The 15797-nt window shown below is 58.5% G+C and overlaps 5 protein-coding genes across 5 annotated transcripts; 3 read left to right on the plus strand and 2 right to left on the minus strand.

Annotated features, from left to right (window-relative positions):
• Positions 1-1726: 1726 nt before the first annotated feature.
• CMQ_5668 (sh3 domain containing protein) lies at positions 1727-3427 on the plus strand (the record flags this gene model as incomplete). The annotated part of the gene is made up of 1 exon (XM_014313255.1): positions 1727-3427. The coding sequence occupies one exon, from the start codon at positions 1727-1729 to the stop codon at positions 3425-3427; it is 1701 nt and encodes a 566-aa protein (XP_014168730.1).
• A 739-nt stretch (positions 3428-4166) lies between these two features.
• On the minus strand, positions 4167-5377 carry CMQ_5627 (uncharacterized protein; the record flags this gene model as incomplete). The annotated part of the gene is made up of 2 exons (XM_014313214.1): positions 4167-4267; positions 4576-5377. 2 exons carry the CDS (start codon positions 5375-5377, stop codon positions 4167-4169), a joined length of 903 nt encoding a protein of 300 aa, XP_014168689.1.
• On the plus strand, positions 4196-5353 carry CMQ_5576 (NADH-cytochrome b5 reductase; the record flags this gene model as incomplete). The annotated part of the gene is made up of 2 exons (XM_014313163.1): positions 4196-4249; positions 4565-5353. 2 exons carry the CDS (start codon positions 4196-4198, stop codon positions 5351-5353), a joined length of 843 nt encoding a protein of 280 aa, XP_014168638.1.
• Positions 5378-5792: 415 nt separating the features above from the next.
• Positions 5793-9179, plus strand: CMQ_5526 (heat shock protein DNAj; the record flags this gene model as incomplete). Its single annotated transcript, XM_014313113.1, has 2 exons — positions 5793-8999; positions 9132-9179. 2 exons carry the CDS (start codon positions 5793-5795, stop codon positions 9177-9179), a joined length of 3255 nt encoding a protein of 1084 aa, XP_014168588.1.
• A 259-nt stretch (positions 9180-9438) lies between these two features.
• On the minus strand, positions 9439-14295 carry CMQ_5562 (ABC bile acid transporter; the record flags this gene model as incomplete). Its single annotated transcript, XM_014313149.1, has 6 exons — positions 9439-11276; positions 11328-11913; positions 12010-12930; positions 12997-13257; positions 13307-13924; positions 13981-14295. 6 exons carry the CDS (start codon positions 14293-14295, stop codon positions 9439-9441), a joined length of 4539 nt encoding a protein of 1512 aa, XP_014168624.1.
• Between the last annotated feature and the right edge of the window lie 1502 nt (positions 14296-15797).

Below are 15797 nucleotides of genomic sequence, written 5' to 3' on the forward strand. Positions count from 1 at the left end.
TGCTATGGATGAAACGAATATCTGAACCGTAACTAGTTGGTGTTAGAAACACAACAAGCATAGTGCACGATTAGACGGGTAGCAATACTAATACCGCTGAGCCAGAAATAGAAGCGGACATATCGATGCGTGCTGTCGACAGTGACCAATGCGGTGCTACGACGCACATGGAAGACTGTGTGAGCTCAATAGTCCATAAGCACACACCCGAGTCGCCAAGATAGCCTTTCTGGCTGCGAAGGTCGAAGTAGGATATCAGTAGAGGGGCACCGTTTCTCTTCACCACGGCCTTCGGGTTCGGCTAATGGCCCTAAGCGGGACACTTGTCTCGTATTGGCAAATTTCCCAGTCTCTCAGGCATTGCTGCTAGCTTACTCCGCAATGCTCGTCAAAACCGGCGCTGTGCCAGGAGCACTGCTCCTCCTCGACCCGCAGGAGAGCCGTCGAGCTGGGACCAGGCGATTCTGTACATGGAGGGCCATCATCTCAGAGAAGGCACGGTTGCAGCATCTGATGTTCACCGGGAGTTGGCGCATGCGCGGCATTGTGGGTGGATGCCGGCCAAAGCAAGGGCCATTAGAAACTGAGCCCACTGCACCTTGGATGCAATTCGACACCACGCATGGCTTTGGCGCCCGAGCGCCAGCTGGTTAGTGGCCACTCAGCGTTCTCTCCTGCTCCTGCCCTCCCCGCTCAGTTACCCCTTCCTTTCTCGTGTACCCTGTCGTTCTATCGCTCCTTCCTTCCTCGCGCTTAGCGCTCACCCCAACTGGTCTCGTCGGAAACAGCCCGTTTCTTTCCTCTTCCTTACTATTGACTCTACCAGCTGGACTCGAAACGACCTGGTCTTATTTTCTCCCTGTTGACTTCCTGCACCGTCTCTGGCTGGATTATCGAGTACGACGTCGATGCTCCCTCCCTTGAGTGCGCTCGATTGCACCTCATTTCTTTCCTCGAACTCTATTTCTTTCTTCCACTGTGCCGCCGCCGACGTGCCTGGTCGCCCTGCGCCGCCGCACTTGTTTTGCTTTCGTCGTTACCCGAAACAAAGTCTGGCAACGGCTTCTCCTTGTCGACCGATAATTTCTTTCTCCCTACTGCACTGGCTGCCGCCAATCTGAAGGAGTCGCATTCAAATTCGTCCTCACTGCATTGCCTCCGTCTCTGCAAGCTGTTGCCCCGTTCGTCCATCTGCGAGACCTTTACGAGGAAGCCCGGCTACAGACTACGCTGCCTTTGTCCTCTGACATTGCTGGACTCACATTACTCTTCTCTTGCTTCTGTTGTCTTGGATACCCTGTCCGCTGCGCGACGAATGCGAAGACAAATCAACGCGGAAATTGGCTCCCCCTAGCACGGATGGGACGAAGTGAAACAAGAATATACGCAGTCGTCAAAACGAAGACCGCCGATCTCGACAGCAGCACCGCCAGCGACCACCATCACCCGCTCGCCGCAAAGACCCTTGGTATAACGTCTCCTGCAACGGCTGACGAGTCTTGGCCGAAAATCGCATTTCTGAAGCGGTGACCGGGGCGCCATTCGAGGGCCCACTCCGACGCCAGCACCAGACGAAAGCGCCCCCTCCATCGGGTTGCCCATAGTGAAAATCCAGAAAATCTAGCATACAGTGGTGCGACTGCATGTTCGAGGTCTTTTCTATAAAATTTAAAAATAGCGTCTTTGGCCCCTCCTCCTTCCAGCCGCCCCCCCTCCGACCCCCAAGATGGCGGCCATTGTGTCTCCTTCATCTTCGCCTGCGACATCACCGCCTGTCGTCTCATCCTCGCCTCTGCTTAATCCGACCCAGGCCCCCGTCCCCCAACCACTTACCTCTCCAACCACTCGCCGGACAAATCTCCAAAGGCCAATGTCACACGCATCCAAGAACAGGCTTTCGCAGTACTCCGTCGGCTCGGTTCCTCCACGGTCACGACCTACCTCCCACGTGTTCCCCCTATATCCCTCTAGCCTGCCATACGCATCGGTCCGCGATTTCGCCTACCCTCCTGTCCATCCCTTGCACTATGGGCCTCCTCCGGAGCCCTCGAGGCCGGCATCTATCGTGTCACCATCTTTCGACACGCAATCACAGCGTCGTCTCTCCGACCCGCCCTTCTCTTGGGAGACAAAAACAAGCTGGGACACGGATTCGTGGGAGAATGGGTCGTACAACCGTGCAATTGATCTACCGCCAATCTACCTTGCCGATGGCCCGCCTTGGAGCGAAGACGAAGATCTTCAGAGTCCCGTCGTCAGCTCGAGGCATCGGAAACACAAGTCTGCATCATCTGCGTACGCACCCAGCCGTCGCAGAAGTGCCCGGGTCATGGAAAGCATCGATGCGGAGGAAAGCTTCAGTGGCAGTGTCGGTGTTGCTGCTGATATTGCCGCCGCCGCCGGCACTGGCGGTGGTGATAATGGCAATGGCGCTGGCGATGCCACCAACCTTCTGAATCCTAACAATCTCGACCACGAAAGAGGATACTTTGCTGGCACAAGCGGCGACGGCAGCGAGCGGTACTATGTAAACCAGGGTGGAGAGGCGAACGGACCTGGCGGTGAATATGTCACATACCCAGCAGGCCAAACGCGGCAGTCTGCCCATCAATACCAGCTGGCTAGCCAGCAGCCTCGAAACTACGGAGGCTACCATCCGGAGTCCGACGCGTCGAGCCCGGTGTCGTCGCCGGATTTTCGCGAAGATGACCAGTCTCGCTACTCACGCGACTACCAATTCACTATTACCTCACCCGACGAGGAGATGCACGGAAAAGCTGTTGCCTTGTTTGACTTTTCGCGCGAGAACGAGAATGAGCTGCCTCTCGTCGAAGGCCAGATCATCTGGGTGTCGTACCGCCATGGCCAGGGCTGGCTCGTGGCCATGGACCCGAAGACACAAGAGAGCGGGTTGGTCCCAGAGGAGTACGTCCGTCTTCTTCGCGACATCGAGGGCGGTATGACGAGTCTTACAGGCCAGGTGATGGCCAATGAGAACCTTGGCAGTCCTAACGACGCGGACACACCGACACAGCTTGAACATAGTCAGGGCTTTGGTGGACATACGCCCACTCCGAGCAATGCGTCTAATAGCTACCCCCAACCCGTCGTGTCAACCTTCTCCACCTCCAGCAAGGACCTCGATCCTTATCCACAGCACCTACTCGGTACGCAAGCTGGACAGGTACCGCCACAGGTAGTCCATTACCACGGTCAACGTGGTGGTTCCCAAGCCAACACGCCCACCCTTCTCAGCCACCAAGACATTGGGACGATGCGCCGGGGAAGTCAAGACTTGCTGCCCGCTAAGAAGGGCGAAGCCGTGAAGCATTCGTCTCTCGGCTCTTTGCTCGGCGATGCTGCGGACGCAGCGGAAGAGATGTCCCCGAACGATAGACACGGAGACGCAGCTCGTAATGGGATTTGACACCATGACAATCGTTCATGGGTGTTTGTATTGACTTTTTGTATACTACTATTGGGGTGGGCATGTTGAGGCATGCTCATCTCGCTTCTTCTTCTCCCAGTCTGCCTGTGGTCAGACGTATTTCGGGACTGGCGTTGTTGTTCTGACGTCTTGCTTCGGCATCCTGGCACTGCTACCATAGTTCTTTGCGATCAGGCACTATCGGGACGAAGTAGGACCTGCACGGGACACGATATTCCTCTCTTGGCACGTTCTCTTTTTTCACTTTTCTTTTTTTGGATATGAGCTATTAGTGTACGATTTACGCATGGCAGAATGGATGGCTGGCCGGTGAGCTTGGCCGAGCAAGGCAAAACGGCCGAAAAAGGAAAAGGAAGCAGCATGTAGAGTATAGAGTGATATGGATTGCACGTCACTGTAAGCAATCTTAAGTCAAGCCGTGCTTTTTCCCTGATAGTTTGTTGATGAGCCTATATAAATTGTTTTCAAGGGTGTCATCACGTGGGCGGGAGGAAAATACAAAATTGCATCACCAGGAACAGCCGGCCTTGACACCACCGGCGGCAGCATTGATTGGTTGGGCGGCTCGGATATATGAGGAAGACCTCCGTTCAGATCAAAAGCCACATCCGGCTGAGGCCCTCGTTCTTTCTTTGCCGCCCCATAAATCCCCACAGCGTGCTCTTCTTTCCCTCATCACTCTGCCATTGGCTTTTTCCAATTGCACCCCGTCGCATTTTTACGTCTTTATCTGCAAATACAGTCGCCATGTTTGCGCGCACCGCATTCCGTACGCTTCAGTCGGCAGCGCCGCTGAGACAGGTAAGCCGAAGCCGTGAGCTGCGGCAGTAGGTGAAAGGAGCTGTCTATTTTGTGCAGACCAATGCCGCAGTACAAATCGGAGGCCGAAGCTGACACACTGCGCAGCTGACATCCTGCCGCCGGTATGCGACTGGTCCTTCTCCGAGCAGCGGCAGCGGCAGCAGCACACTGCTGATTGCGGCAGTCACTGCGGCGGCAGCGGGCGGCGGCGGCTACTACTTTTACTCCACGAGCGCGGCTCCGGCAGAGAAGGTGACGGCGACAGCGAAAGAGACGGCAGCGGGTGCAGCATCCGAGGTGACGGGCGCGCACAAGGAAACATTCACGGGCGGCAGCCAGGGATTCCTGAGCCTGGAGCTGGAGAGCGTCGAGACGCTCAACCACAACACGAAGCAGTTCCGGTTCAAGCTGCCGGAGGAGGACAGCGTGTCGGGGATGCACGCAGCATCGGCGCTGCTGACCAAATTCAAGCCAGAGGGTGCAGAGAAGCCGGTGGTACGGCCGTATACTGCGGTCAGTGACGACGACGCGGTCGGCCACCTGGATCTGCTCGTCAAGAAGTACGAGGGCGGGCCGATGTCGACGCACATCCACTCGCTGGTGCCGGGCCAGAAGCTGGAGATCAAGGGTCCCATCACCAAGTACCCATGGGCACCCAACAAGCACGAGCACATTGCTCTGCTGGCGGGCGGTACCGGCATCACGCCCATGTACCAGCTGCTGCAGGCCATCTTCAAGAACCCGGGCGTCGATAAGACCAAGGTGACGCTGGTGTTTGGCAACATCGCCGAGGAGGACATTTTGCTGCGCAAGCAGCTGAACGAGCTCGAGAACACGTACCCGCAGCAGTTCCGCGTCTTTTACGTCCTGGAGAAGCCGCCCTCCGACAAGTGGACCGGTGGCTCCAAGGGCTACATCACCAAGGACCTGCTGAAGGAGGTGCTGCCCGAGCCGACGTCGGGCGATATCAAGCTGTTTGTCTGCGGACCCCCGGGTCTGATGAAGGCTGTGTCCGGCCCCAAGAAGAGCCCGAGCAACCAGGGCGAGCTGACGGGCGCCCTCAAGGAGCTCGGTTACACGGCCGAACAGGTCGTCAAGCTGTAGATCGAAGCGGCCGACGTCCTCCATAGATTGTAGAGCCAAAACGTTTGGGGCTCCGCCTTTTTTTTATCCTGACAGCGGTTACTGTTGCCAGCCTGCCTTCGTACGATATATATACACGTCCTGTGTGATCCTTGCAGCTAGCCCCTCTTTGGCCACGTTTTGCTGTGTTGGTGCTGGGTTGCGCCTGCCAATCATATGCTGCTGGCGCTTACCGGCGGTGCCTTCCCCTCGATGGGGCGGTGAGACAAACTGTTTTAGTTAACTTCGACCGCGATTGGGCGGTTGGGCATGTACGCAAAAGCCTCCTGCCCTTTTTACCTCATTGTGCCTCTCTGCTTCTGTGTCTCCTTGTCCTTTTCAATTTTCGCTGCTAAAGGCCAGAAAAGCCGGAAAGCTGCATCTTTTGTCCCATATTACATGACCGCCGGTGCGACTCGTCATGTCGGACACTCGCAAGCGATCCCGGCACTCGTCGACATCGGGGTCCCACCGTACACCATCGTCGCGCCACCATAGCTCGCGCCACCTTTCTGCGACGTCATCGTCGTCTGTCAACCGGTCGTCGTCGTCTGTAAACCGGGCCCCTCCGTCTTCTGGTGATGGCAGTGCCAGTACCAACGACAGCGGCAAGTATGGCGGCTCGAACGAAGTCCCGCCCGTTTCTGGAGGAGGCAGCCGGCCAGATGCTGGCCAGATCTACGGAGGCATGGCGACACCGGCTGGCGAGTCCCGCTTCTCGCTGACGGACCAGTTTGCGGCCACAAGGAGTGTGATCGACTTTGACTTTGACGACGGGGCATCGTCCATCTTTGACTCGGCATCGGTCTTCTCCATGGGGACATCTAGGGCGCCTTCCGTCCGGGCACCGTCCACGCGGGCACCGTCCATTGCACCCAGCTCGGTCTGGAGCTCGGGCTTTGGCGAAGACAGCTTCTTGGGCAGCGAAGGCGAGGACACGATCATGGGCGGGTACGACACGCTGGTAGAAGAGGATGAGGACAGTGACGAGGACGATGACGAGGATGACGAGAATAACGACGAGGATGACGATGAAGACGGACGACACACACCAAAACTGCGTGCCGAAGGCAACGCTGGCGTCAGGGACAGCAAGCAGCGGACCGAGAAGCTCCAGGACCAGCTGCTGCAGCTGCAACAGGACCAGCTTCTGCTCCGCTCTCCCGTGCTGCAGGCCACCCTCCCCGGCCAGCCCCAGCCAATGCGGCGTACTTACTACGAAGTGCTCTGTCTTGCACGGCACCCAGCGCCGCACTCGGGCGAGATCCGGGCGGCCTATTTTCGCCTGTTTCGACTGCTGAACAACGATCACAGCAGTGGCGGACGCTACGGTATAGCAAAGGCGCTGCAGCCGACGGCAGCCTTTTACTTTGCACAGGCGCAGGCAGCGTTCGAAACGCTGATCGATCCGGCACGAAGACTGGAGTATGACCGATATCTGGACGATCAGGAGGAGGAGGACAACGACGAAGAAGAGGACGGGAGCAGCAGCAGCAAATGCGACAGCGATAGCAGACTGACTGCGGAGGAAGAAGCCCGAGACGAGGAAGAGATCCGTCGCCTGAGAGCTCTGGCCAGCCGACAAAGCTTTCAAGCCACCACCGACATGGGCATCCGTTACGATGCCAGCCGCGTGCTGCTGCCCGAGTACCTGCAGCACGGGGACGCGCAAGCCGACAGCAGCGCGCTCAGCTCGGTCGACTACTCTCTCACGCAGGCTGTCCGCATTGGATTGCCCAGGTTAGGCCGTTGTACGGAGGCGGGGATACTGCAGCTGCAACGCCGTCTGTACAGAACACAAAATTCGCTGAATCAGCTACGTGTGCGATTTGGTGCCAACCGAGACAAGATAGCTGCCAGCACGCAGCGGATGCAGCCTTGGCCGGTGTTCTGCAGCACGCCAATCGTTGGGGTGTCTGCCTCGACCTACGCCATGACGTCGACCTCTGCCAACTGGAGAAGCGGCCGCGATGCTCCTCTGTCGACAGACCGCCACCAGCCACTCCTGCCCGAGGCGTTGGCACCCATACGGGCTGTCCAACTGGCCGACACCCGGTCGACGGGCCGCGTTGTGCTCTCCTACCGGCAAGAGTTTGCTTGGGGCCCGATGCCGAGCCATCTACCGCCGACGGTGGCGGAGGTCGAGGCGGAAGTTCTGCCGCATCTGAGCGTGACAACGCGTATAGCGCAGCCTGTGCCCGTGACAATACCGCGTGTCGACGAGGCCATGGGCGTTCCCGACCAGGAGCCGCTGTATGTCGAAGTCATGGTGCACGATGGCAAAGGATGTTCGCTTGTTGGCTCAGCCCCTCGTCTCGGCCTCGGCCTGTCGCGACGCATGGGCGAGGGCGATGTATTCCTGTGTGCAGACAGTGGTAGCAGCGGTGGCTGGTCGCCGTGGTGGCCGTTCTCTACAGCGGCCGATGTCGCGACTGCAGTCATTGCGCCGGGCATTGCGTCCATGGTCGAGGTTGGCTACAGCCTGAGCGCAGACGAGCTGGGGCTGCATGCGGGGCGACCACTGACAGGGCCTGCGGATCGGGGTCTCAAGGGCATCGACGGTGATTTGGACGCCCTGGAAGCCAGCAGCAGCAGAGGCCATGGCAGAGGCACATGGACTGCTTCGGCGGCGATCACGGGGCAGTTGACGCTGGCGGGCTACTTGCGATACGGTCGCACTCTGTTTCTGACGCCATGGGGGCATCTGGGCAAGAAGCTACAGAAGGGACGGAGGACGGACGGCAGCCGACGAGCGGTACGAGTGGAGGCGGAGTTGTGTGCCAGTCGCTTCTCTGCGGACGGATACCTGGCCATTCGAGGCCTGGCACCGATTCGATGGTGGGGGGTCCGGAACGGCTGGACATCTGGACCCAGCGCCAGCAGCACGCCTCCAAAGCTGGGCCTGGAAGTTGCTCTGAGTGCCGGCAGCGGCAGCGTGCACGTGTCTCTGTACTGGTCGCGCGTGGGCCAGCGGATCAAGCTGCCGTTCTTGCTGCTGCCGGCATCGGGGGATCTGAGCGTGACGTCGAGGCTCTTCCTCTGGGCAGCCGGGCTGCCGGTGGCCGTCGTGGCTCTGCGGGAGCTGGTGCAGGCGTTTCTGCGGGTCCGGCAGAGGCGGAAGCGAAGGGAGCAAAAGGAGCAAAAGGAGCAGAAGGAGGACGAGGCCAAGATCGAGACAGGCGGGTTCGACGACTTTGAAGAGGAGCAGGCCATTGAGCGGCACCGGGCCGAGGCAGACGAGCTGACGATGGTGCTATCATCGGCCGTGGACGCGCTCAAAGCGATTGCAGCAGGTGGCAACAGCAGCAACGGTAGCGGCGACAGAGACAAGGACGCGAGCGGGCTGATCATCCTGAGCGCCAAGTACGGTGTGGCCCTGGGGGACGACTCGGACGACTCGGACGGGGCTGAGCTTCGAAAGCGAAAGCGAAAGCACACTAGCGTCAACGGCAGCGCAGCAACATCGACAGCCATGGCGACGCGCAACGGCTGGTCGCCTGACTATGAGGTGGCTGACGTGACGGCAGCCCTGACAGCTCTGGTGGTGTCGGCGGGAAGCAGAGGCAACGACATTGTTCCTGCTGCCGATGCTGACTCAGACTCGGACTGCCTGCTCATCCCCCGTGGTGTCCGCAAAAGCCGCATGCTGGGCTTCTGGGATCCGGCGCCTCACTTTCACCGGAAGCAGCAGCAGCAGCAGCAGCAGCACGCCGCGCATGCCAGAAAGGTCCTGCACGTGAGATACCTGTGGCATGGACAGGAGCGGATCGCCGAGGTCGGGAACCGAGACGGCCTGCGGCTGCCGTGAACCGATGGGCATGAACACATGAGACCCACGACGATGTGGTGATGGGGAAATAGCAGTAGATCGAGAGCGACTCTTATTCAACCATCAACAGCACCAAATTTTCTATGAAACAGCATATAAGAACATAGCCAAACAAGCTCAGTCTATCCTGAAGATGGGTACATTTCCAAGAAATAGGAAAACAAAGCGAGAAAGCAGGAATCAAGACAAGCGGCAAACGTGGAAAGATGCAACACCCTGTATTTTGAACACGTGACACCTATGACTCGCCCAGCACGACCTTCTCCAGCCTGTCGCGTTCGCCGCTCTCTTCGCACATGGCACGGAAAACGCCGTGGTCGGAACCCTTGGCCCACAGATCGCGCGGTGAGCCGTACTCGGCCACGGTGCCGTCCTGAAGCACCAGGATGCGGTCAAAGTCGGCAATGGTGCTCAGGCGGTGGGCAATGACCAGCAGGGTGGCGCCGGTGAACTCCTCGCGGATGCTGCGCTGAATCAGACCATCGGTGTGCATGTCGACGGCCGATGTGGCCTCATCCAGCACCATGACACGAGGTCGCCGCACAATGGCGCGGGCCAGACACAGCAGCTGCCGCTGGCCCTGCGACAGGTTCAGACCACCCTCCGACACGGAAGATTGCAGGTCGTCAAAGATGTTGCTATTGTGGACGGCCGACGAGGCCGAGGCTGCGGACGCGGAAGAGTCGGACACCGGCGTCGTCAGGTGCACGCGCGCGAGGCAGTCCTGCAGCTCAGCGTCGGTGTAGGCATCAAAGGGATCCAGATTCGTGCGGATGGTGCCCGAGAACAGGACGGGGTCCTGGGGGATGATGGCCAGACGCGAGCGCAGATCGTGCAACTTGATCTTGCTGTTGTCGATACCGTCGACGTGGATGCTGCCCGACTGGGCCTCGAGGAAGCGGAAGAGAGCCAGGGTCAGCGACGACTTGCCGGCACCGGTGCGGCCAACCACGCCGACACGCTGGCAGCGGTCCACGTCAAAGGACACGCCCTTGAGCACTGGCGGCAGGTCGGCCGCATAGCTGACGACCAGATTGTCGACCTCGATGCGACCCTCTGTCGGCCAGGCAGCCGGCGGACTGCCCCCCTCGAGCGACTCGGTCGACAGCTCCGTGTACTCGATGATGCGCTCGGCCGCGTTCATCTGCAGCTCCACGTTGGCGTACAGTCGCACGGCCCACATGATGCTCGCTGCAAACTCCATGGCATAAGCCAGCGCGAAGCCAGCCAGGGCCGAGTCCATCTGCGGGGACGACAGCACGATGGCCGCCACCATGACCGAGAAGAAGGATCCGACCAGACTCATTCGCCAGCCGACCCAGCGGTTGAAGAGCATCATGTGCCACGTCGTCGTCGACCAGTCGTCCAGCCGCCGGTACATGCGCTCAATGTATACGCTCGGCTTGTCGAAACCGCGAATCGTGGCCACGCCCGAGAGTGCCGTTCCAAACTGCTCAAATACCGGCGACTTGGCCGTGCTCTCCAGCCGCTTGACCGGCCGCACCGCTGCGATGTACAGGAACGCAAAGTACGTGCAGGCCAGCAGCAGCAGCACTGACAGCAGCACCACAAAGTACGACACCATCAGGCCGGCGATGATCACGCCGAACACGCGGATCACTGCTGCGCCACCAAAGCTGATCGAGTTGGCCATTTGCGTGTCGATCGTGTTGAAGTCCGCCGTGAACCGGTTCAGGATCCGGCCCACCGGCACCGTGTCGAGCCAGCGGAGGGGTGACCGCAGGATGATAAAGTTGAGCTTTGCAAACAGCGTCCTGCTGGCCCGGATCGAACCGCGATAGACATAGTAGCAGCGCAGAGAGCCAAACAGTGCCGAAATCCCCGCAAGCACCACATAGATGGTCATATAGTACTGGGACGAGTGAGAGCCCGACTCGGAACCGGAGCCGGCCAGCACAGGCTGATCGAGGCCATACGAATACTGCAGATCGGCGGACTGCTGGACCACGGATCGTTGGCTCAACGCAGAAAGACCCATGGCTGACAGGTTCAGCACCGTCTCTTCATCACCGCCTTGGTAGTGGCCGGTCCAGATCCGAAGCCACCATGAGCGGCCTGCAAACACGTTAGCGAGACGACAGGAAGAACGGAGCCAGCATCACCTACTAATCGCGTTCAGCTCCAACAGCAGAAAGAACACCAGAGCCCCGGTCCAGAACGCCCAGCCACCACTGGCATTGAGATAGGCCATGTACACATGCTTGCGCACAGCTCCCTCCTCACGCTTCTCTTCCTCGACAAACTTCCGCGCCTGGCGCTCCGGCTCCTGCGGCTGTGTCGCCCTGGACGCAACCTTGTCGAGGGCACTGCCGCCGTCGGCTTCACCGCTGTCTGTGCTGTTGTCCGAGTTCACTGCCGTCGCGTCGACCGTCTCGTCCTCAGCCGCCTCCTCGGCCGTCTCCACGTGGCTCTTTGAATCTTGGTCCAGCGTGCCGTCCCTGGCTAGCTCCGACAGAAGGCCCGCGTGAGCGATGCGACCGTCGCCCAGCTCCACCAAGAAGTTGGTCCGGGGCGCACACAACGCAACGTGATGCGTCACCAGAATGCGTGTCCGACCGGCACAGAGCTCGCCGGTGAGACACTTTTCAAAGATGTGGCGACCCACGTGGGCATCGACCGCGCTGAAGATGTCGTCCATGATCAGAATGCCGGCCCGGGAGTAGATTGCCCGCGCCAGCGTGATGCGCCATTTCTATCCACCGCTCAGGTTGATGCCGTTCGCGCCAATCTCCGTATTCTCGCCGTCTGACAAAATTTCCAAATCCTTTTTGAGCGCACACACGTCCACCGTCTTGCGGTACCGGTCCTCGTCAACCGGAAGGCCAAAGACGATGTTCTCCTTGATCGTTGCGTTTTCGATCCACGGAATCTGCGCGATAAACGCCATCGACTTGGGCAGGATCCAGTTGGCCTTGGTCGCCTTCTCGTCGTGACGCTCGGCAATGGGCAGACAGTGCGGTACCTGGATGGAGCCGGCCAGAAGATCAACCTCGCCCAGAATGGCAGCCAGCAGCAGGCTCTTGCCAGAACCCGTCTTGCCAGAGATGATGGATAGCTCGCCTGCCGGAAATGTGACGTTGAGATCGCGCAAAATAAAGTGCTCGCTATCCTCCAGCTTCTCTTCCGACGGCCACGCAATGGTCGCGTTTTCAAACACAACGACATCGCCGTCCTTGGCCACCTTGTCGATGTCTGGCGAAGAGAGGTAGTCTTCGATACGCTTGATGGAGACCCATGCGTCAAGGAGATCGGTCGTCAGCTCAGGCACGACCGATAACGTCGTCTCCAGCGAACGGAAGATGCCCAAGCTGACAAATGCAACCGACGGAGTCAGCTCGCCGTGGATATACGCATACACAAGCAGACAGATCGCAGACAGGGCGATCGGACTGGTGATCCAGCAGGCCATGAGCGCCGTGTCGAACATGAACACGTTCCACACGCTCTTGAGCTCGCGGTCGCGCACCTCGCCCACCTTCCCCTCCCACTGCGGCTCGAGAGCGGAGAACTTGATCTGGCGGATGCCCTGCAGCGCCTCAGTCACAACAGCAAGCTTCTCGTCCCGGAGCTTCATCAGCTTGTCCTGCGCATCGGAGTACTTCTTTGAGAACTTGATGTTCACGGGCATGATGATGGCCATGGCCGAGAATCCGGCCAGAAGGGGAATCCAGCCGAGAAGCTGCACCAGGAATGCCAGGGACACAAAGAGCTTGAAAAAGCTAGAAGGGAAGAGGAACTAGAACGAGCAAAAATCGGACACCCGCTTTCCGTCGACGCCAATCAGGTTGACCGTGCCCTGCTTGGTCTTTTTGGCCGACTCGAGCTCATCATCCCCAGCCTCACCCTCGTCTTCGGCCGACGCTTCGGTAGGGTTGGCTGCGATGCTGGAATCAGCCACGGCAGCCTTTGCCGCCTTTTTGTTTGACTTGACGTCTTTTCTCCGCATGGCCTTCTCGAAGATCAGGGCAGATAGCTGAGCACGAATCGGAATGGCGAGCTCGGCCCACGATAGCCAAAAGACGTACGACTCCACCAACTGTTTCATAAACAAATTGTGCGATGATGGACACTCCTAGCCACAGGACCCAGATCCAGACATCTATACCTCTAGCCTCGTCGCTGCTTCGAGTCTCAAGAATACGAAGAAGCTGGAGGATAACCCACTGGGGAGCAAAGTTGAGAAAAGCACCGATGATGGTGAGAACCCACTGCATGGCGAAATCGAATGCGTGTGCCTGAACAATGGAGAGCCAGAGGCGTTCGGACGAGTAGCCGTTTTCCTTCCAAACACGCGCAACGTCCTCGGACCGGGTGTTGTGGTCAGGGCGAGGCAGATCGTCAAGATCCAGCGTCTGCTTCTTCGTCGACAGGCCGAGCAGGTCGTTGGACCAGGAGAAGGTGAAGCGGCCGTAAGCGCTGGTGCTGTACATGCGATCAACCATCTCGTCCTTGAAGTAGACATCCGGGCGACGGGGCAGCAAGATGCCTGCCATACACACGCCGACGATGGCGACGATTTCGGCGACACGGAGGCCGAAGAGCACCGGGTACTCATTCAGCACTTCATCCAAAACCTGAGAATCTTGGGTGAGAACGACAAAAGACAGCAACAGGCCGGACGTGAAAGTATAAAGTCCATAGCTGTACGCCCGGGTCGAGTTTCGGGTGAACACGATGGCAATGGCTTGGAGGAGGATGAGGTTCTAGCATTGTCAGCAACACAATCCGACGTCTTCTGTCTGGACTAGGAGCGACTTACCCAGGCAGCAGTAGCCAGCCAGTCCTCGACGAGGAAGCCGTCGTGGGCAAGGTGGAGGGTGACGAGGATGGAGGCCGATAGCGAGACGGCAGAGCCGAGGACGGCCGACAGAAAGATGGCAGCCTTGGGAAGCTTGGCAGTGAAGGCTTTTACCGAGGCGGCCGTAGCCTTGCCATCGGCATCCTCATACAGGGCGTCATCGCGCGGCTGGCGATTAAAGACCTGCAGGACCAGACCGGACACTGCGGGATAGGTAGAAAGGGCAATGACAGCCAAGGCGGTGCCAACTCCAACAATCATGGAATCATCGTGCATGATTGGCGAGGACGGTGTGGTTCGCCCAGAGGCGACAGGCCACGTTTTCCCTTTCCGATCTATATCGTCTTTTGTTTTTCTCTGCTATGCTGCTATGCTGCTATTCTTGCAGATCCAATGCAGTCTCTTGCTGCTTCGGTGAAGGACGAGCCTGAATGACCCGGACTGGAACTGGTCTACAAACGAGAGGAGAGAACGGAGGTTGATGCAGATGTAGAAGCAGATGCAACAATGGTGAAGGAGTGCCAGGAAGGAGCATGCCTGGGCCAGTAATATGGGAGAAAGACGAATATGCGAAGAGGACCGAAAAAAGAATTGCCAAGGCGAAGCATCAAGCGCGACGCAGATTGGGTTACTTATTCAGTCAAGCGTGCTCCACTGAGAGCTGGAGTGGATAGATAAGATCGTCAATACAGTACACAATGATGGCATCAAACGGGGGGGGGGTGGTGGTAGATCCAGACAAGAGCTAGATGTGCCGCTTGAGTGCCACGAGAGGCAAAAGAGCAAAGAGGCAGGAGACTACGATACAAGCGGTTCGCCATTGACTCATCGGCGAGATAGGAAGGGGCTTCCAGCACCATGTCGCATAGACATTCAGTCCGTGCAGAAAGCAAGAAGACTCGACGGCGGCTTTGCGTCTCAAACTCGTTTGGGTAGGGAAACCACAGCAGCTCACCTGCATGTATCGTGGCTGCCCCGCTAGGTAAAGGGGGGTGGGTGAACTTCCCTCCACGGCAAGAGCGTCCCGCCACTTCGCCGATGCCTGCGAAAGTACGAATAGTCACGGACCCGTTGCAGACATGAGTGAAAAGTCTGTACTCCGTACGGTCTTACAAATCGAGCCTGCGACGGTTCCAGGCACCGGCGCAGAGCCGGCAAGCTATCTGGCAAGAAAAAAGTTGTTCAATACGAGACAAAGACGTATCTTAGCCCGGCGATAAGACCCGAAAGTCGGTCAGGGTAAAATGTGCCCTTGCCCGACTGGGAAGGAGCGGTTGAGCACTGCGACTTCAACCGGGGATTTAGGTTTTTTTTGCCGTCCATCCCTCCGCCTTTTCAATCCCTTCCTCGTAAGGACATCAAGCAGCAGGCGCGTCTGGATCGCGTCAGTTGCGGCTGCTCGATCCGACGCTGTCTCTGTAAGATGCATGGGACAATCGGGCGGTTTATCTTACGTAGAAGCGTCTCGCAGCGGTCGAATCCGGGGTTTGTACGGAGTAGGCCGGAGCAATTGACTCGTGGCCAACCTGTCGAAGTAACAGGGGTCTTGGTCTGGCTTGCCGTGGTGTGGCCCACAGTCGGCACGGAGCAGCGGTGACTTGCTTCCGCGCTGGAGCGAGAGTGTGTCCGCGCGTAAGTCCACTGTATGCTCGTATCTCCTCGGCAAGCCGCCATGTTGCGAGTCATTCGTCTATCTGACAGGCGTACAGAGTAAGCACGGAGGATTCATCGTCCACCCGGCACGACAAGATGGTTGCAAGAGGCTCCTGCTTGTAAGA

Source organism: Grosmannia clavigera (assembly GCF_000143105.1).
Source record: "Grosmannia clavigera kw1407 unplaced genomic scaffold GCSC_89, whole genome shotgun sequence".
NCBI lineage: Eukaryota > Fungi > Ascomycota > Sordariomycetes > Ophiostomatales > Ophiostomataceae > Leptographium > Leptographium clavigerum.